The sequence below is a fragment of the Hippocampus comes genome, unplaced genomic scaffold, assembly GCF_001891065.2.
Source record: "Hippocampus comes isolate QL1 unplaced genomic scaffold, H_comes_QL1_v1.1 scaffold72, whole genome shotgun sequence".
NCBI lineage: Eukaryota > Metazoa > Chordata > Actinopteri > Syngnathiformes > Syngnathidae > Hippocampus > Hippocampus comes.
In genome coordinates this window covers 1,216,658-1,236,973 of record NW_017806030.1, presented here as the reverse complement: position 1 = coordinate 1,236,973, position 20,316 = coordinate 1,216,658, and the positions used below count along the sequence as shown (strand labels likewise).

The window sequence follows — 20,316 nt, the reverse complement described above, 5'->3', positions numbered from 1 at the left end:
TAGTTCTCCGAACAGTTTATCCTCACTTTATAACATCACTAGTAATTTACAGTAACTATGTGTATTTTATCTTTTTTTTTCCTGAAATAAACAACGCTACAGTTCTTAACCAAATATGGTGGTGAGTGCTTTCTCGAAAAAAATCTCTACCTGCGTGTAAATTGTAATCCTGCAAAATAATCCCAATTTGTCATATGTGTACCTGTAATCTGATTAGATATTTTTCTGTAACTGTAATGGAGTACAGTCACATTTCTGGTAGAGTCTGAATATGAAACGCTGGTACGTGCCCTAGCCTCGTTACGAGCATGCAAATGTACACTTAGAAGGTACATGAACGTGCGTTTATGGCCACCCCTCAGTGAAATGTTGTGTCACCCTGACCACCCCACTGAAAAAAATCTCGCTCCAAACTGTCCACAATTTTCAAATATAGTGAGATGATCCTGTAAATGATGAATAAATGTAGTAATTATTTTTGGACATCTATAATGTAATGTCGTATTTCCTGTACGTACTGTATGTCATTTTTGTTGCAGAATGGAGTGCTTTGAATGAGAATGAAAATTTTGTGTCCTGGTGAGGGCGCTATTGATGCAAAACATTTATTTTCCTACAAAGAAAAGGCAAGGATGATGTTGTCAAGCAAAATCACCTCGACAGAAACACTCAGGTGAACCAACTGCGACGCCACATACCTTGGACGCACCACTCGGGTTTAAAAAGCTTCGACCTGGCCTACTACTTTACACAAACGTCCTCGCACTCAACTTCGAGATCCAAACATCGAGCTTCTTGCTAGACAGCTAAGCTAAGAGTAGCATAACAATTTAGCCGCATGCCAGGATTCTCCTGTTTTGCTATGTGAGAATACCGCGTTAATGTTGCAGTGCTGCAATCTCAGAACTCGTGACTTCACAGTGGACAGCCTGGAGTGTGTCTCTGTTGTCTTTGGGAGGAGGGACGATTAAAAAGCTGTCGTAAGTGCTCGGATGCTAGCAGTTGTTACTTTGGCTCAACACAGGACTTGACACAGTTTTGACAGTCAACCTGTTTACTTCGAGTCATTTGAATGGGGCGGAGCTGCCCGGTTCATTTTCCCGTCTCATAACTGGACCGGTGGCTGTTCACTGCTTCAAAGACGATGTTGAGAGACGAAATCCTGTTCGGCAGTCACTGGAAATCGCGATATAAAAAGACATTTGGAGTTGCTGCTGGAGTCCTGCTGTGGTTGTGTGTAGCACCATTGGCTTGCGGCAGTGGCGCTCTGGGGGAGAAAAACAATGTGATCCAGAAAGATGGCGAGTTTGACGTGACCTATAACGACACAGTTACGAGTGGAAATCAGACGATCTATGCCTTCAACCACACCGTCTCCAGAACCAAGGTAGGAGAGTGCCGTGCATTTTTTTTTTTTGGTAAAGCTTAGTCCGTATTTACTGTGCTTCATGTCACAGACGGAAGGAGTTCGTGTATCCGTCGACTTACTGTCGCCGAATCTCAAGAGTCCTATCCTGTTTGTGGTGAGACAGAAGCAAGCTGTGCTCTCCTTTCAGGTCCCCCTCATCCTCAGAGGCCTGTGAGTTCTGGACCTCCCGTGCAGGGTCTCCAATTAATCTCTCTTTACAGTCACACAAATGTATTACAAAAGAGAGTAATTAGGCAAATGTGTAAAAAGAAATATTAGCAAACCAGGAGTAGATATTTAAGTTTGTTTGTTTTTTTTTTTGTTAGTTTGTTTTTTTTGTATTTCTTTTAATTAGTCATTCACTCCCCTTATCCAACAATCGTCTTTTCTGTATGTTGTAATAAACCTTTGGACTTTCACTTACTTCGATCCCAACTTACTCTGAAGCGATCTCCTTGTCATGTGTATAGGAAAGTTGTTTTTTTTTTTTTTTTTTTTATACATGCAGTTTCTTGAACATTTTGCACTAAGCACTCATCCGTATTGTAGAATATGAATCCAGCATGTTTTGGGGAGAACTGCACAAAGGTTAATGAAAACACGTGACCAGTAAAGTCACCTGACTTTGAAAAAGCAGTCCTCAACAAACTATCAATTCAATTGGTTGCGTCAACATGTTACAAGCTGAACTTTTTTTTTTAATATACTTGGCTATGTGTCTTAAAATCACCTGTGATATTAAGTTATATACAGAGGGTTCTCAGTTCCTGGCGAGACATCACCGTAACCCAATTTCGTACAGAAGCGTCATCTATTTCATTCACTCAGTCATATATGAAGCCATGATTACTGAATATATTTGTGCTCTTCAGGTACCAGAGGAAGTATCCATACAATCATTTAGGGCGCACATTATGCCAGCCTCCAACACGGGCTGCATCAGAGATCCAGTACTTCTTTGTGGATGTGTCGACACTTTCCAACCAGGGTACAAACTACCAGCTTAGGGTCAGCCGCGTTGAAAGCTTCACATTGCAGTAAGAGACAACTTTCGATACATAATGACATTTACTGATGGCATTTTTTGGTGTAGTGCTGTTTGGTGGAAACATGGCATGAAGTCTGTACCGCCATTGATTTATCTGACCTATTGTCACTTTGATTCCAGGACAGAAACGAAATTTAGCTTCACTTCATCTCCTTCCCAACCTCAGGTACAGATGACTCTGGTTAGAATGAATGGAAAAGAGAAACGGTGAAAGAAGTGTGGTTTCAACAAGAGGATGTAGGGAAGATTTAATGTTACACAATAACAGGAAGTCACGCTTTTTTTGAACATGCGCCTCAAAAATGAGCTGAGGTTGGAGAGTTGGGCTTTTGATGCAGTTTCCACAAATACATTGCGATGATCTAGTACCCGCCCAATTTGTAATCGAAAGCCGTTGATACTACCTTATTATCAAATACGTTCACTGAAGTAGAAGATTTATGAAGTCGATATATGGTGTCTCTCATCTTTGAGAACACAATATTGTATCCCTAATAAAAGAAAATGGTTCCTTTCCCTAATTGCTTATCTCCTCTTTCAGTACTTCAAGTATGTATTTCCTGAAGGGGTGGACACTGTGATTGTGAAGGTCACCTCGGAGATGACCTTTCCCTGCTCTGTTATGTCCATCCAGGATATCCAGGTGCACTTTCTCCTCCTCCCTGTGCTGTCCTTAAGGGCCTTAAGCATCATGGTTTTGGCATGTAGTAACACCAAATCACACAAGCGAAAAGATTATGTTGATCTTTAGGCGATACTGTTCTGGTGCAGGCAGCGCTTTTTTTGGGCTTCTCGAATTCATAATAGCGGGCTGGATCCAAACTGAAAGGCAGGTGCCGCTAAAAAAAAAAAAAAAAACAAAAAAAGAAAAGCAAAATAGAAAGAAACTGTCCTTAATATATATTAACCATACTCAATTGAGGAAAAAAAAACCCAAAACGGTTATCATAGCAAAATAAACAGCAGCAAAACAAACAAAAAAAGTCGAACACCAAAAATTGAATTTCAAACAAATAGGTAATATATAATGAGTAAAAAAAAAATGTTGGTCTCAAACCAGTGTCCCTCCCATAGCACCAGTCCAGAGACCACCCTGGCTCCCCCTCCCCTCCCGTTATCACTACAGGTCACATCCCCTGACCTGCATAATCTATTAACCTGTGTGATATCGGTAATTCATAATTGTTTTTTTTTTTTTGTTTGTTTTTTGCTCCTCCTGCTGTGGAATCCCTCTACTCATCCGATTGATGTTTTCTTTCCGTTTTCAGTGCCCCGTCTATGACCTCGACAACAATGTAGCCTTCATTGGGATGTATCAGACGATGACGAAAAAAGGTGCCATCACAGTACAGGTAATTCTTCAGTTATATGTAGCTCCAATGCAGAATATGTTTTCAAAATTCGTGGAATTTTCAACGTTGGAAAGGACAAAAAAAGAAAAAATTATGGGAGTAAGCAAGAATCAGCAAGGAATCCCATCTATTAAATCTCCTTCAATTACGAGTTAAAACCCATACATTTGGAAAGTTTTCAATTAGGAATGGAAATATTCCAAAGTGAAAATGATTACATCGCATGGAAACATATTGGAAACTTTCGGGGAATGTACTCAAAGATGTCTGACCCCTTGGTAACCTTAAACAACAACATACGGCATTAGAAGTATTTCAACAGAACGTAGCACAAGCACATGTATCCATCGTTACTCCTCCGTCCCTCCGTTATCCAGAGAAAAGATTTCCCCAGCAACAGTTTTTACGTGGTGCTCGTGGTAAAAACGGAGGACGAGGCCTGTGGCGGTCCACTGCGCTTCTACCCTCTGCGCCCAGATGAGCTGATCGACGCTGGTAACCGCAGCAAAACCCTTGACATTGTGGTCTCCCTTGCTATAAAATGTAAGCTACCTTGATACAAAAGTGACATTCTGTGTGTGTGTGTGTGCGTGTGTGTGTGTGTGTGTGTGTGTGTGTGTGTGTGTGTGTGTGTGTGTGTGTGTGTGTGTGTTTTAAACGCGTTTTGTCCAGTGATTTGATCTTTCATTGTGTGTGTTGAGTAACCTTTTGGCATTTTTGCATTCCACATGATGAATGTCATTACGATTTAAAATGCATCCGTATCCACTTTGCACAGCGGACGTGTATGTGATGGGCATGCTGCTATGTCTGGGTATTTTCCTCTCTTTCTACCTTGCCACTCTGCTGGTGGCCTGTCTGGAGAAGAAACGGTAAGACGTTGACAGCCTTTTACTTTGGCACGGGTTGCAAATGCCCACGAGCAGTGGATGAATGTCATTCATTTGTATCTCCACGCCTCTTTGTTTTGTGCAGAGCCAAGAAAAGAGAGCTCTTTCAAAACATTGATGACACATCACCTGCCGAGACAGGTAAACCAGCTCTTAAAGAACCATCTTATTTAGGGTTCACATAAGTGGGTTGGGCTGTATCTATTAACCCTATGATCTGTCTTATATTCTCCTCTCTGTCTGCTAACGCATGCTTTAGCTTCTCTGCTGGGGAAAAATGGAGATGGTACGAACACTCAGTTGCTCCCGTCTTATTTTATTCTTTTTTGTTCATACATCAACTTGCACACCATGCATGCATTTTGTTCTTATTGTTGATGATATGGATGATTTCATAAAGGTAGCATGTATACTTTCCCTTGGAGCAATGAATGAAGTAATACTTCTCGTTTGCGCCAGGAAAGTAGCAGCAGCAGCAGCTGTCGTTCCCACGCATGTCTTCTACTATCAGCTGCAGTGTTTTTGTGTGCTTAAATGCGAGATGTGCAGTATTGTTTTGGCGGCGAAAGATTTAGAATTGCATATAAACGCCACAAGATGGCGGAAAAAGCACTCGTTTGCTATTCGTCCGGACTTTTGCCTGTCTAACAGAAGCTGCTCACCTCACATCAACTTTGTTAATCGGAACCAAGATTTCATAAAATGGTGCCAAAGTGCAACAATACAAAACAGCAAATGGATGGATTTTGTTTTTTTTCCAGGGAATAGCAAAAAAAATCGACCAACAGGTGATTTGAGAATTGCACATCTGCAAGGGAACACTCTCTTAAAATGATTTTTTTTTTTTTTTCCCACTGTGTGTGTCAACATTTACAGGCAAGATTACAGTTTCACCAAATGAATATGGCTCCCTCGGTGAGTTTTTTTTTTTATTTTATTTGAAATCTTTTGGGGCTTGAATTGAGTCATTGCGTGTCCATCCAACAGACAGCACGATCAGTTCAGAAGCAGTCACTGAGAGCGCCCCCTCTCTAGACAGTGCCGCTTCAGCTGACCACTACATGGGTATGGACAATATTGTTATGAAACTCTGTCATTGTGACAGTTCTTTCCTGAATCATCTTAGGGAACAAAAATTTCTTTTTCCTTTCCATCAGAGCGGTCTGGATGGAAAAATGTTGGAAGAAGCAGACAGGAGTCATTGAGCTCCATCGAGGAAGATGACTATGACACACTGGATGACATCAACTCGGACAAAAACATTGTTCGCACCAAGGTAAGCCCTGTCCCTAATACTGTTACGAAACTGAGGACATTTCTGATGTTGGCAGATTAGGAAGTTACAAGGATGCTGGCTAATTCTGGGTAAAAAGTATGGTCATGGCCGTCATGTTTTTTTTTCTGTCAGACTCAAGAACTTTTTTTTTTTTTTTAACTCCAACAAATCACCAATCCCCAAAATTTGGAAAATCTGTATTCTTTTCTCGTCTGCTGATGGTGAAACAAAAATATTCATTGTTGTTCTTTACTTGTATACAAGACAGTGAGCGTCCATTTCCAGATAATAATCGATTGAAGATCAGGAAGTTTTCAAATCCGTTTCCAAAACCTCTCAAAATTGCAAGCTTTTCTCGCCCCCCTTGCAAGCCAAGCTCAAAGAGAATTTAGACAACGGCTGGACATTATTCTATCGTATCAATAGCAACCAGGCGGTCTACTACATTATCATACCTACTAACATCTGATAGCATTTCTGTTGCTGGCATAAATAGATGAACAAGGATATTTGCAATTTGTACTTAATAAATCATTTTTGGGTCGAATGAAATGAACTTGGATTATTTCCTGTGGCACCCCTAATGATCTCTGACGGCACATTAATGTGCCATGGCACCCTGGTTGGGAATCACTGGTGTGGAGATTGACATGTGCAAGTACAAATTTCATGATTGTAAAAGTCTCGAATCTCCAAATAAATTAACATTCTAAAAAATATCATTGACCGACATTGAGATGGTTTGTCGGGACTCTTAGGCGCGTCATTTATGTACCGTAGCAGCTTTGGACAACATGGGACATTGGCAACATTGGAAAGTTGTTCTCAAATTGAATTGGCCACCGATTTCTGCGGAAAAGTACGTGATAGGCATATATCGATCAATGCCTTTCATTGCCGATCACAAAAATGCCATGAAGGCACCGAAAGTGTCCATCGCTGATATGGAATTCAGTTCATGCTGCAACAAGTAATTCAGAATTAAAATTTCACGTTAATGTAATGGAATATTGCTTCCACTTGACGACTAATAATGGCGTTCCTGTGTCCTCTGCTGGTGACAGAAGTATCTTTGTGTATCTGACCTGTCGCGTAAAGACAAGAGGGTCCTCAGCAAGAAATATCAAATCTACTTCTGGTGAGAATATAAGATGCACATCCGCTGTCATTTTACTCTTAATGTTTTTGAACATGCGTCATGTGTCATGACTGTGCTCCCGTCAGGAACATCGCCACCATCGCTGTGTTCTACGCCCTGCCGGTCGTCCAGCTGGTCATCACATATCAAACGGTACACTAACGGAAAATAAACAATATCAAGCCGCCACCATGCACCGTATTATGTAAACCGCCAATGTTTCTTTGATCAGGTTGTCAATGTGACGGGGAACCAGGATATCTGCTACTATAACTTCATGTGCGCTCACCCTCTCGGGGCTCTCAGGTTCGTACTCGCTCAAACAAACGAATTAGCATTTCCATGCGCATCGTGACGATTGACACTCAAGCGCTCCACTACGCAGCGCGTTCAACAACATCCTGAGCAACCTCGGCTATGTGATGCTGGGCCTCCTCTTTCTCCTCATCGTCCTCAAGAGAGACATCGTCCACAATCGAGCCCTGGCCTGTAATGAAGTCGGCGCACTGGTATGTGAATATGGACTTGACAGCTAATTGGGCGTCGGTGACGTAAGCAGGTATATGTATGGTTGACTATGCCACCTGGTGGCAGGTGAGTGGAAGTGAAAACTTGTTCATCAAATCTTGCCGACAAATCAAGATGAACATTTTTGTAATTACATTTTTTGAAACAGAATTCCGTCTTTGCCGCGGCCCCCCACATCTTCAAGTGCAGGTTTTGCAAATCGGTCCAGGTTGCCACTGAAGAACAGCTAAACAGTGGTGATCATATTTGCCAAAAAGTCACGGCTCACACTGTTGTCTTTTATGTCTTCTTTCAGGAATGTGGCATCCCCAAGCACTTTGGTCTTTTTTACGCCATGGGCACCGCTCTCATGATGGAGGGCCTACTCAGCGCCTGCTACCATGTCTGTCCAAACTACACCAACTTCCAGTTTGGTAACGTCACACATTTCACGACATCACACCTTCACCACACCGCACACACTATTTTCTTCTTCTCCTTATGTTATATTGTGTCTGTGTGTGTGTGTGTGTGTTTGTGAAAATATATATATATATATATATGTCTATGCAGATATATATATATATGTCTATGCAGATAGACATATCTCAAGAATGAGTGTAATTACTCTATGTCCTGACATCCTAAAAGTCAATTCGGCTTCACACATTAAGGGGAGCTCAGGAGCTGATGCAACTCTTCTGCAACTGGCAGCAAACCCCCTTCCATTGTTCAGAATCCGCCGGCTCAGTTATTTCTTCTCAAGCAAAGTGACTCCCATCTTTCTAAGGTCACTTTGACATGTGTCTGGTGCTTTTTGCAGACACGTCTTTTATGTATATGATCGCTGGCCTGTGTATGCTGAAGCTGTATCAGAAGAGACACCCTGACATCAACGCCAGCGCTTACACCGCCTACGCCTGCCTGGCCGCAGTCATCTTCTTCTCCGTGCTCGGAGTGGTACGTTGCACACGTGGCGACGACGTGGCCGACGTGCTAACAACTCAGAACTGTGACGGATGTCTTATTTTCAGGTTTTTGGGAGAGGAAATACTGTGTTTTGGATCGTTTTCTCAGTCATCCATATATTGGCCACGCTTCTCCTCAGCACACAGCTCTACTACATGGGTAGATGGAGGCTCGGTAAGATTTTATATCGGATGCATGTTTGAAATTGGTCATTTTACCAATGTTTTTTTTTTTTTTTGGGGGGGATATATATTTTAATTAGACAAATGAATACAAAAACAGATGATTTATTGGACTCCTTTTGCTATGTGAATGTTTTGTTTTTCAGACTCCGGCGTTGTACGCAGGATGGTTTATGTCGTCTACACAGATTGTATTCGACATTGCACTGGGCCCACATACATTGTGAGTGATGTCTGCGTGAGCCAGCGTTTTTAACATGCACGCCAGCAGTCGCTTTATGAAAATGTCGGCCCCGTCAAAGTCAACCAATCAGTTGTGATGCTGTTTGATCAGCTTACCACCCCCGCCCCACCTGCTCCCCTAAATCTTCATACCGTTTAGTTGCCCTGAGATGAGTTCTTTTCCTTTGATTTTTAATTTCCCAAAAAACGGTGAAACCTTTTGCTCACGTCCATCTTTTTGTTTGTTTATTATAGAATTTGTTTGCACTTTGAACATCCCTGGTTAATGCTTTTGCTCTCGTTCAGCTTTACACCAGGACCTTTTTTTTTTTTTAAATCTCTGAACAGTTGCGTGTGTGTCTGTCACCGATTATTATTATAGAAAATCTGAACCGAGTTCTCTCGCACGAGTGGTAGCAATTAAGATACCCTTAATGTCTTTTCAATCATGTCCCTTGTGCGTGTTTTGTTCTAAGGATCGCATGGTTCTGCTGGTGATGGGGAACTTAGTCAACTGGACCCTGTGAGTAACCTGGCGTGCGCGCGCGCCGTCTGTGTATGCGAGCAGTGAACGTGATTTGAGCAGCCTTGGTTCCCTTTGCAGCGCTGCCTACGGCCTCATCGAAAGACCCAATGACTTTGCCTCCTACCTGCTGGCAATCGCCATCTGTAACCTTCTACTCTACTTTGCCTTCTACATCATTATGAAGGTGGCGATCATGTGCTCAGGACATCATGTGACTAAACCTGCTTGATTTTAACCTCTTCACCTCATTTCCGTTCCAGTTGCGCAGCGGTGAGAGAATCCAGTGCCTGGCGTTGGTGTGTATTCTCTTCACGGCTGTGGTGTGGGGCTTTGCGCTCTATTTCTTCTTCCAGGGTCTCAGCACCTGGCAGGTTGGTGGTCTCTTACGGTGGAAAGCCATTGAAGGATTTATTCCATCTTCTACTTTGGTCTACTAGTAGGACAAGGGCATAGTTAGTACAAGTGAGCAAAGAGTGCACGACGTGCACCCTTGTCACTTCGCACGTTGATTTGTTTTACTAATGAGGACAAAGGGCATACTTTGAGGACCTTAGGCTGGATATCGCGGAATAAATACTCACGCGTCTTTTCACACTCATCACACGCACATATTCTCTTCATAACGCAGTATGACATTTGTTTTCAAACAGAAAACACCGGCCGAATCACGGGAGCATAACCGGGACTGCATCCTGCTTTCATTTTTCGACGATCACGATATTTGGCACTTCCTCTCTTCCATCGCCATGTTCGGATCCTTCTTGGCAAGTCCCCCGTTTTGCGTTGGCCGTCGTTATACACAATGTTCTGACGTCTACTCTTCACTTCTCCCGTTCAAACTTCCAGGTTCTGCTCACCATGGATGATGACCTCGACACTGTCCAGAGAGACAAGATCTACGTGTTCTAGATTGAACAAACCCGTGAAACGCTTTTCTCATTGCCTTATTGTCCTTTTTGGTCCGTCCATGTGCAAAAGCAGAGCCAGTAGCCTTCCCGGCCGCCAATGTGCTGCTCAGGGCGCGGCAAGGTCGCCCCCTCCCTCCAATCAACAATTGAACCGATGCTGAACATTTTTCTTATCTCGCTGCCATCAGTAATATTGTTGTTGTACTTGTTTACCATGTACGTTTTAGATGACAGGCTCATTTGCTGAAACTACAGCCTGAATTCAAATGATTATTCACAATGTATTGATATTTATGACTGAAAATGAATGTTATATGCTCTAAATAGTATTTGTTAAATGTGTTTTTACAAACGGCAACGGCAGTCAGTGTTGTGATCGTGTGAGTCACAAAGAAACCAGCCAATGCAATTATATTGCCATGATTGTATCAGATATGATGCAGTTTGTTGTTTTGTTTTTTTGCACAAAAAAAACATGTCAGATATGGCAATCAGCGGTTACTGAATAAAGGTTCCATGTCAGATATTCAGGTATCTTTTATGGTTGGTTGTTGCAATATACAATATCAAGGGTAAGTCAGTTTATTTCACTCATTTGGTTTTTAAAAAGTGAAACTAGTACAGTATATTAGTTCACCACACAAAATATTTTAAGCTATTAAAAAAAAAATTTTTTACTGGTGCAGTTTTGCTGATTACTTGCTTTGTATGCAATTTAGCACTTTATTGATATGTTTTAAAAAGTAAAAGTTTAGACGTTAGAGCTACTGTACTTTAATAGTTTTATATTCAGCAGATAGGGACAACTCTGCTTAACAAGAATGACAGCTTTTGCCACTTGATTTGGTTTTTTAACTGTGACATTTCAGAATGAAGTTAAATAAAATCAAGACGGCCTTTCCGACTTATTTTAATTTTAAAAAATGTGTCTTTTCAGGATTTCGTTTAACATAAAGTAGGACTTCTGTGTTGTTAAAATGACTGCAAAAACAGGAAAAGGGCAATTGTGAAACATGAAAATTTATCAGCGATTCGCGACAGAATTTATTTCAAGGCAGGTCTGTAACTACGCACCACAGACACAACTGAACCCTGAATTTGGCCCCCACGAGGCAAATCAGATTCAACAAAGTCAAAAGTACATCAAACATTTGACATTTAGAGTTCGTGAGCTCTAGTACAAGTATGGTATTTCTGCTGCAGGAAAAACAGCAGCAACAGACTTCGATTTTTGAACCAGAATTTGGGTTGACGCCTCCATGCACGAATGAAGATTTGTTCAATTTTGAAATTTTTGATCAACGCTCACCCATCTGTGATTATGGTGACCAGTCCAGGGTTGTACACCTCCTCTCACCCCAAGCCGCCTGTTGAGATCACCCGTGACCCGAAGAATAATTACCCAATAAGCCAGCGCAGTATCAAATGAATGGATGGATGGCTTACCCATGTGGAAAAAATCACACACAGTTGCATCTAAGAAAAAAAAGATTATTTTGAATGATTTTCCTACAACTGAAAGCTCTGACAGGGTTCAGTGCAGAGTCAATTACATATGCATTCACGCATGCACACCCACATTAAAACCCATCAACTGAGAACAGCTGGACATGGTGTGGTGCTTCTGAACCTTGGGTCAGGAAGCACAGAAGAGCTGATCCTGCTACTTCGGCCATGTGGGCGGGATGGCCTAATAAATGGAGAGGACATACATAAAAATAAATCATGTCAATCATTTTAGGGCTGAACGATTTTGAAAAATGATCTAATTGTCTTTTTTTTTTACTCAGTCTTGCTTTGACGTGAGATTTTTTATTTTACTTCATTATGCGATTAAGGTCCTCCTCCCTAAGATGTATATAAATAGATTTCTAAGACTAGCAAGAACCCAAACTGAGGCCGAGCGCCCCAATTCAGCCTTTGTGATTTGAAAATTGCATTCTACTACATAGTGAATTTGAATCCATTTGAATTTGTTTAATTGTTCAACCCTAATCCATTAGCTCAAGCGTTACCTGTCCCATGAGATCAAGAGTCCCGCTGAAGATTGAATCTGTCAGATTGCCGACCTTCATGTCTCCTAGCTGCCGAGACATACAATCCGCAAAAATGTGACATACTGCACGTGCATCATTTAACCTGATGGGTGGCTAACGAAGTGCAAATACTTCACACACCTCGGGTTTGAAGAAATTCAAATTCTTCATGCCGTCATCCTGTTGTCTGCTGCTCTCCTGCTGCAGCTCCTCTTCGGATTCTGCCTTCAGATGGTCAAAGTATTGCCTCCTTTGCGGGGGGTGATCGGACAGGTCAACGTTTTGATGCCTACAAAATTACACCAGTTGTGATTTAGAAGATGGTGTCCAAACATGAGGTTGAGGGTTTGAATCTACAAGGCGCCTCACGACTTTCTTGGGCTGGCATAGCTCAGTGGTCGCGTGGTATGTATATGCCACGCAATGTCAAATTAGGTGATCTTGAACAGTGGCAACGTAAGATGGCCGCCGGTCACTTCACCTCTCGCTACGGGCATTAGTAGTCCAGGTTTGTCCGTCCGTGGCGTTGTTTGTGAAGGTAACGAGTGACACATTAGAATGTATTCGCAAAGTACGTTCTTACGTATTAGTAGGCAAAATGCTAAAAGCATAGTACTGTATTTTTTTTCCCATAATGCCACGGGGTATTGACTTTGCCTACATTTTATCAATACGTTTGAACATACTACGCGAATACGTTCGAAGGAGTCTGCAGGTCAAAAATGTTAAATCCACATTGGCAGTTCCACACTTCTGTACACGATTGCTTGTGGTGTGTAACACACTTTTTATTGGAAAAAAAAAAAAAAAGAACCTCTCAAGTAAGTCATGATAATCTTTTTTTCTCAAACGTGTCTGGCAAGCGACTCTTTGCCCAAGGAGAGAAAAAAAATTGTGGTGCCGTACCTGCATGCAACGCTTGCCAAAATAAATATTAAAAGTTCATTAATATATCAGTCACACATTGTATTGCTTTTGATGTCTTTCAGCCTTCTACCTGTTATGTTCTACTAACCTTTCTCCTTCCAGCGCAATGCAAAGTGCTCTCAGAACAGCTTCACGGTCCTGCCTATGTGCCCGCAGGTAGGCAGGCACAGACACAGACACAGACACACACACACACACACACACACACACACACACACACACACACACGTTTTTCTTCCATAAGTCAAAACGATATCCTTTATTAATGCCCTTAATGATGCATTTTCAGTCCTCAATAACATTTCTAAAAGTTGAGATGATATCTTGAGGTTTTTAAATGTTCACATAATATCCACAAGATAGTAACAGTATACAAAATATGAGTGAGAATAAGTCACAATGACGTAAAAATATAAATATAAAATACATATAATTTTTTTTTTTTAAACCATTGGATTTGTGTGTGTCTGACCTGATTTTAAATTGCTCCTCCTCTCTCTTTTTCTGTACAGATTCTGTTAATTCCTCCTTCTGGTCAGACATCAACAATGCCTCCTCATCCCTCCTCTTGGCCAGCAGACACTGCCGCAAAGCCCTCGGGATGTACACAGATCGGATAATCATTCAAAACGTCAACCTTTTGAAAGAACCTCATAACCCCAACAAAAATGCACCGTAACCTCCAAATCTTATCTTGGTGGCTTATCTACAGCTGAAATCGTAAGTTTACATACACAGTAGACATGCCCCCCGCCCCCCCAATGCACTTTAATGGACGAATGCAACAGTCCGTTGATGCAGATACGTTCGTGTGCAGGTTATCCAGTCAAATATTAAATTGGGGTTAAAAATTGAGACGCACTTGCATGGGACCCCAACCGCCACCAATGCCGCCTCCCCGCGCACACTCCCTCTTTTCTTGGCTTTGGTGTATCTGGACAGCAAGGTAACCCCAATTCTCCGGTGACACCAAGCAGACATTCGTAAATATGTCTAACCTACCTCAACCTTTCCTTGTACTCCGACTTCAGTTTCTTCTCCTCCTCTTCTCCCCTCAGGCCCATCTGATGAAGACGCATTCTCTTTTCTTTCTTATGAGTCAATCTCTCCAACTCGTGCTCGCTCTGCAGATCCAGTTGGAAGAGGCCGATTTTCTTATTCCTTAACTGCTCCAACTCCTCCTCTTCCACTCTCCTCAGCTCTTCCTGGCGAAGATGCATTCTCTTCTCTTTCTTCCTCTTTAACCTCTCCACCTCCTCCTCCTCTTCTCTTTTTAACCTCTCCTGGCAGAGGCGCATTCTCTTTTCCTTTTCCCTCTTGAGCCTGACCATCTCCACCTCTTCCTCTCTTTGAAGCTCATCCAGACAGAGGCGTATCCTCTTTTCCTTCTCCCTTTGCAAGCGCTCTTCCTCCTCCTCCCGCTTGAGCTCCTCCAGGAGAAGACGCATTCGTTTTTCCTTTTCCCTTTTTAACCTTTCGGCTTCTTTCTCTTCCTCATTCTTCAGATACTCTTGGTGTAAAAGCATTCTCTGGTCCTTTTCCCTTTTTAACCTCTCAGCCTCTTCCTCCTCCTCCTTACTCAGCTCCTCCCGGCGAAGAAGTGCTCTTTTCTCCTTCTCCTTCTTCAGCCGCTCCTCTTCCTCCTGTCGGGTCAGCTCCATTTGTCGGAGACGTGTTCTTTTCTCTTTCTCTCGGTTCAACCTCTCCTCCTCTTCCTCTCTCCAGAGCTTCTCCTGCAGAAGACGTGTTCTCTTCTCCTTTTCCCACTTCAGCCGTGCCACCTCATCTTCCTCCTCTCTCTTCAATTGCTCCATGAGGAGATGCGTTTTTCTCTCCTTCTCCCGTTTCAAAAATTGCACCTTCTCGTCTTCCTCACCCCTCAGCTCCTCCTGGCGGAGTAGAATCCTCGTTTCCTTTTCCCTTTTCAAGCGTTGCACCTCCTCCTGTTCCTGTCTCCTGAGCTCCTCCTGGCGGCGCTGCGTTCTTTGCTCTTTTTCCTTTTTGAGCCGCTCCATCTCGTCCGCTTCCTCCCTCCTCAGTTCCTCCTCGCGGAGCTGTGTCCTCTTCTCCTTTTCCATCTTCACTTTCTCAGTGTCCTCCTCTTCCTCCTCCTCTTCTTCTTCCTCCTCCTCCTCCGTGCTCACTTTGTCCTGACTGAGACGCAGTGGCTTGGGGTTCGCCCGTTTCAAATAGTCTGCCATTTTTTCCTCTCTCAGCTTCGCCTGGTGTGCACCCGGTCTCTTCTCCGTGTTCGCGGTCTCTCCCTCTTTCTCTGTTGTCAGTTTCTCCAGACGGAGGCATGTTCTGTTCTCGCTCTTCAACGCGTCCGCTTCTCGCTGTATCCTCTCCTGGAGAAAATGACTTTTGGTTCCATTTTCTCTCTGAAGCGGATCGGTGTTGTCCTCCCTTGGCTGTTTCCACCCTTTCTTGAGCTGCACGACGCCCTCTCCCTGTTCCTCTTCTTTGTATGAAAGCATTAACTTTTCCTTCCTTAGTAGTTCTGCCTCTTCGTTTAGCGGTTTCTCCTTTTCCCTCGCTAGTGATTCCGCATCCTCCTCTTTGATTACGTCCTCCTGGCGCACGCACGTTTTCTTGACCTTGGCCCTCTCCTGGCGGAAACGCAGCCGGGTCTCCTTTTCATTCCTCCACCTCTCCACACTTTCTTCTCTCTCTCGCCGCAGCTTTTCCTGCCGGCCGCGCATCTTCTTCAATTTCTCCTTCTTGAACCGGTCCTCTTCCTCTTCCTCTCTCTTCAGCTCATTCTTTCGCTGGTACGCTCTCGCCTCCTTCTCTCTTTTCAAAAGCTCCGCCTCCGCTTCTTCCTCCTTCCTCAGCTCCTCTTGGCGGAGACACATTCTGCTTTCTTTTTCCCTCTTCATACGTTCCGCCTCCTCCTCCTCTTCTCTCCTCAGCTCCTCCTGGTAAATGTTGATCTTCATCTCCTTCCTCCTCTTCAAAAGTTTGGCATTCTCCTCTTCCTCTCTTCTGAGCTCCTCCTGCAAAACGCTCATTCTTTTGTCCATCTCTGCCTTTAACCGCATCTCCTTCTCCCTCATAAACTGCTCCACCTCCTCCGCTTCTTTTCTTCTCATTTCCTCCATGTGGAACAGTATTCTGCTTTCCCTGTCAGTCTCCAGGCGCTCGGCGGCTTCTTCTTTCTCTCTCCTCATCTCCTCGTGATGGAAGTGCATTTGCATCTCCTTCTCCCTCTTCAAACACTCAAACTCCTCGTTGACCTCTTTGCTGAGTTCCTCCAGGTAGTCTCTCACTTTTGCCTCCTTCACCGTCTTCAGGTGCTCGAGCTCCTCTTCTTCCTCTCTCATCAGATCCTGCTGTTGAAGACGCATTCTCCTCTCAACTTCACTTTTTAAACGCTCAGCCTCCTCTTCTTCCTCTCTCCTCAGCTCTTCCTGGAACACGCTCATTCTTGCCTCCTTTGCCGTCCGCAACCGCTGCAACTCCTCCTCCTCCTCACGTATCAGCTCCTGCTGGCGAAGACGCAATCTCCTCTCAGTTTCTTTCTTTTTCTCCCTCTCTCCCTCCTTCAACTTCTCCACCTCATCTTCCGCTCTCCTTAGCTCCTCTCGGCAGCGACGCATTGTCATTTCTTTTTCCTCTTTGAAGCGCTCCAACTCCTCCTCTTCCTCCCGACGTAACTCCTCCCGGTTAAGATGCATTTTGACATCTTTTTCCGCCTTCAGCTGCTGCATGGCCTCCTCTTCCTCTCTCCTCAGCTCCTGCCTGCGTTGATGTATTCTTGTCTCCTTGGCTGTCTTCATCTGTTTCACCTCCGCTATTTCGTCCTTTCTCAACTTGTCCCGGCGAAGGCGCACTCTGACCTCCTTCTCCATCCTCAACTCCTTTACCTCGTGCTCTTCCTCTTTCCTGAGACCCTCCTCAAAGAGATGCATCCTCATTTCTATCTCGGACTTTAATCTTGCCTCCTCCCGCTTACACTCTTCCATCTCTTCTTCTTCCGCTCTCCTTAACTCTTCCCAACACAGACCTATTCTAGCCTCCTTTTCCGTCTTGAGCCGTTCTTCCTCCTCTTTTTCCTCCCTTTTTAGCTTCTCCTGGTAGAGTTCCATTTTTACCCTCTTTTGAGTATTCAGTTGCTCAACCTCTTCCCTTTCTTCTCTTGCGAGCCTATCGCGTTGGACGCACATTCTTGCCTCCATCTCACTCTTCAACTGCTCTTCCTCCTCCTCTTGCTCTCTCTTCAGCTTTTCACGGCCAAGGTCGATTCTCCTCTCCATTTCAGATTTCAACCGCTTCACCTCCTCCTTTTCCTCCTTTTTCAGCTCTTCCCGGCATGAGCGCATTCTCATTTCCTTCTTTGTTCTTAACTGCGCCGCCTCATCTTCTTGTTCTCTCATTGACTTCTCCTTGCAGATGCGCATCTCATGCCTTATTCTGGTCTCCTCCCTCTTCAACTCCTCAACCTGTGCCTCTTCCTCTCTTCTCAGCTCCTGCAGGCGACATTGAATTCGTTCCTCCTTCTCGGTCTTCAATCTCTTCATCTCCTCCTCTTCCCCTCGAATTAACTCTTTGTGACAGAGTTGCACTCGAGACTCCTTGTCTTGTTTTAACCACTGTATCTCCTTATCTTCGTCTCTCCCCAGCTCCTCCAGATGGAGAGCTATTTTCTTCTCCTTGTCCATCATCAACTGCTCTTTCTCGTCCGCTTCCTCTCCCCTTTGCGCCTCCTGAGAGAAGGGCGCTTTTTTCTCAACCTCAATTTTTGTTCTCATCTCCTCGCTCTTCAACATCTTATCCTCTTGTTCTCTGCTTTGCTGTTCCCACTGCTGAGTCATTCTTGCCTCTTTCTCTGCCTTTAATCGCTCCAACTCTTCCTCTTCCGCTCTCCTCAGCTCCTCCTGGTGAAAGCGTATTTGCTTCTCCTTTTCCTTCCTCAACCGTTGCATTTCCTTCTCTTCTTCTTGGATCATCTTTTTCTGAAAAAGATGCATTCTGGTCTCCTTGTCCTGTTGGAAGGTCTTTGCCTCTTCCTCCTCTTCTTTCTTCCTCTCCTCAAGGCGGAGACTTGCTCTCATCTCTTTCTCTCGCTTGAATCTTTCCACCTCTGTATCTTCCTCCGTCTTCAGGAGGCAAATTCTCATTTTTTTTTCCCTCTTGTACTGTTCAACTTCTCCCTCTTCCTCCTTCCTCAGTTTCTCGAGGTAGTTCTGTCTTCTCAACTCTTTGTCTTTCTTCAACTGCTCCATTTGCTTTTCCTCCTCCACCTCCTCTTTCCTAAGCTCCTCCTGCAAGAAATGTCTTTTATTCTCCCTTTCCCTTTTAAATTGTTCCACCTCTTTCTCTTCTTCCATAGTCAGTTCCTTCTTATAGTGACATGTCCTAGTTTCCATCTCCGTCTTTAAGCGCTCCATCTCCTCCTCTTCCTTCCTTTTCAGCTCCATCTGGTAGAGCTGGATTCTTGTTTCCTTTTCCCTCATTAAGCGCTCTGCCTCCATCTCTTCCTCCCTCCTTTGTTGTTCATGGTAGAGCTGCCTTGTCACTTTTTCGAGTCTCAGTCTCTCCATTTCCTCCTCCTCTTCTCTCTTCAGCTGCTCCTGGTAGCGCCCCTTTTTCAACGATCTCTCCTTCTCTCTCCTCAGGGGTTCCTTATGGATTTGTCCTTCTTTCCCTTTGTCCCCAGTAAAACTGGTGACCAGTTCTTGTATGAGCTCTTTGTTGGGGTGATGCATTCCAATTTCCATTTCACTTTTCAACAGCCAAACCTCCCCCACTTCCCCTCTCTTCATCTCTTTATGGAGAATATGCATTGTTGACTCATCCCTCATTAAATGTTTTGTGTCCTCCTTCACAACATTTTTCTGTCTGAGATCACCCTGCTCTTTGTCAGTCCTGCACTTCTCTTCCCTTTCTCCCATCTCCTCTTCTGGTGTGATTTCATAGTTTTGGTTTTCTTTTGCTGCGCTCTTGAAATTTGAGGGATTAGGTAATTGAGGAGCAGCTTTTAGAAGTTGTTTGTCTGCATGATCATTATCCCTAAACAAAAGGCAGCCAGTGTTAATGTACTTCAAATGTAAATTTATTAAAACAATTAACCCAATGTCAACAGCAGCAAATAAATAACATCCAGTCAGGAATCTTGGAGATATCTGTACGACTACAAATCTTGTCACAGTACAGTACTTTCAATTAACGCACCTCATGGCAATCCCAACGTTTTCACATTTTTCCTCTTCATTTCCCACTTTTTCAGTGTCTGTTGCCAAAATATGCGCGGAATCCAACAGCTCTTCCAACAGCTTATGGTGACAAAACAAAATAACATGTCGCTCACTTGCTCATAAATCCATTTTAGATACAACTCAATTAATATATTTTCGCGAAGCAGAGTGGATATGAAACTGAGTACATGTACCTGTTGCTGTGCTGATTCAGTTTTGGTCTTTGTAATCTCTTCTGCTGAATCTACACAAACACTACGTGAATTCTTCTTCTGCACATGCAGAGAGACAGACAGACATGCAAGATTTGCTTTTTCAATTCAAGCAGACCAAAACTGTATTCTTTGTTTTGTTTTTTTTTATGTTGTGTACCATAGACTTTATCGCTGGAATAAGTAATAATTATCACAGCAATGAATTATCATGAGCAAGTTTCTCTTACACTCGACTCCAAACGTTCTGCAACACTAAGGCCAATTCCTTTGCTTTTCTTGTAGATCGAAAACAGTAAAAGATAATTATCTGGCAGGAGATCAATATTTCAGCTTCCCCAACTACCCAATTTAAAGGTATATGAAAGTGATCAATTGCCTTCCAAAGGAGAGTGTGCCTAAAATACTGGAAGCGGATATAGTTGGCACTAACTGTTGGGCTCACACACACACACACACACACACACACACACACACACACACACACACACACACACACACACACACACACACACAGC

The 20,316-nt window shown here is 43.5% G+C and overlaps 2 protein-coding genes across 3 annotated transcripts in view; one reads left to right on the top strand and one right to left on the bottom strand.

Annotated features, from left to right (window-relative positions):
• The first annotated feature begins 599 nt into the window (after positions 1–599).
• sidt2 (SID1 transmembrane family, member 2) lies at positions 600–10,952 on the top strand. Of its 2 annotated transcripts, XM_019892807.1 has the most exons (26): positions 600–1,387; positions 1,458–1,579; positions 2,281–2,445; positions 2,577–2,622; positions 2,998–3,099; positions 3,725–3,808; positions 4,186–4,351; positions 4,587–4,680; positions 4,784–4,839; positions 4,958–4,984; positions 5,575–5,613; positions 5,686–5,763; positions 5,856–5,974; positions 7,039–7,112; positions 7,199–7,265; positions 7,345–7,418; positions 7,498–7,621; positions 7,936–8,053; positions 8,443–8,579; positions 8,654–8,762; positions 8,917–8,993; positions 9,469–9,515; positions 9,597–9,702; positions 9,779–9,889; positions 10,169–10,282; positions 10,365–10,952. In XM_019892807.1, exons 1-26 carry the CDS (start codon positions 1,145–1,147, stop codon positions 10,425–10,427), a joined length of 2,562 nt encoding a protein of 853 aa, XP_019748366.1. In that variant the 5' UTR covers positions 600–1,144; the 3' UTR covers positions 10,428–10,952. The 2 variants fall into 2 exon arrangements, with proteins under 2 accessions (XP_019748366.1, XP_019748367.1); XM_019892808.1 differs by lacking the exon at positions 4,958–4,984.
• Positions 10,953–11,428: 476 nt separating this feature from the next.
• The window catches only part of LOC109529407 (trichohyalin-like), a 13,283-nt gene continuing 4,395 nt past the window's right edge, over positions 11,429–20,316 (bottom strand). Inside the window, exons 10-17 of the mRNA XM_019892795.1 lie at positions 19,781–19,858; positions 19,564–19,664; positions 14,392–19,401; positions 13,862–13,984; positions 13,478–13,531; positions 12,604–12,751; positions 12,442–12,510; positions 11,429–12,116 (exon numbers count right to left, since the gene is read on the bottom strand). Of these exons, the coding sequence (XP_019748354.1) occupies positions 12,090–12,116; positions 12,442–12,510; positions 12,604–12,751; positions 13,478–13,531; positions 13,862–13,984; positions 14,392–19,401; positions 19,564–19,664; positions 19,781–19,858 (5,610 nt within the window). The 3' untranslated portion in view covers positions 11,429–12,089. The remainder of the gene's footprint in view (positions 12,117–12,441; positions 12,511–12,603; positions 12,752–13,477; positions 13,532–13,861; positions 13,985–14,391; positions 19,402–19,563; positions 19,665–19,780; positions 19,859–20,316) is intronic.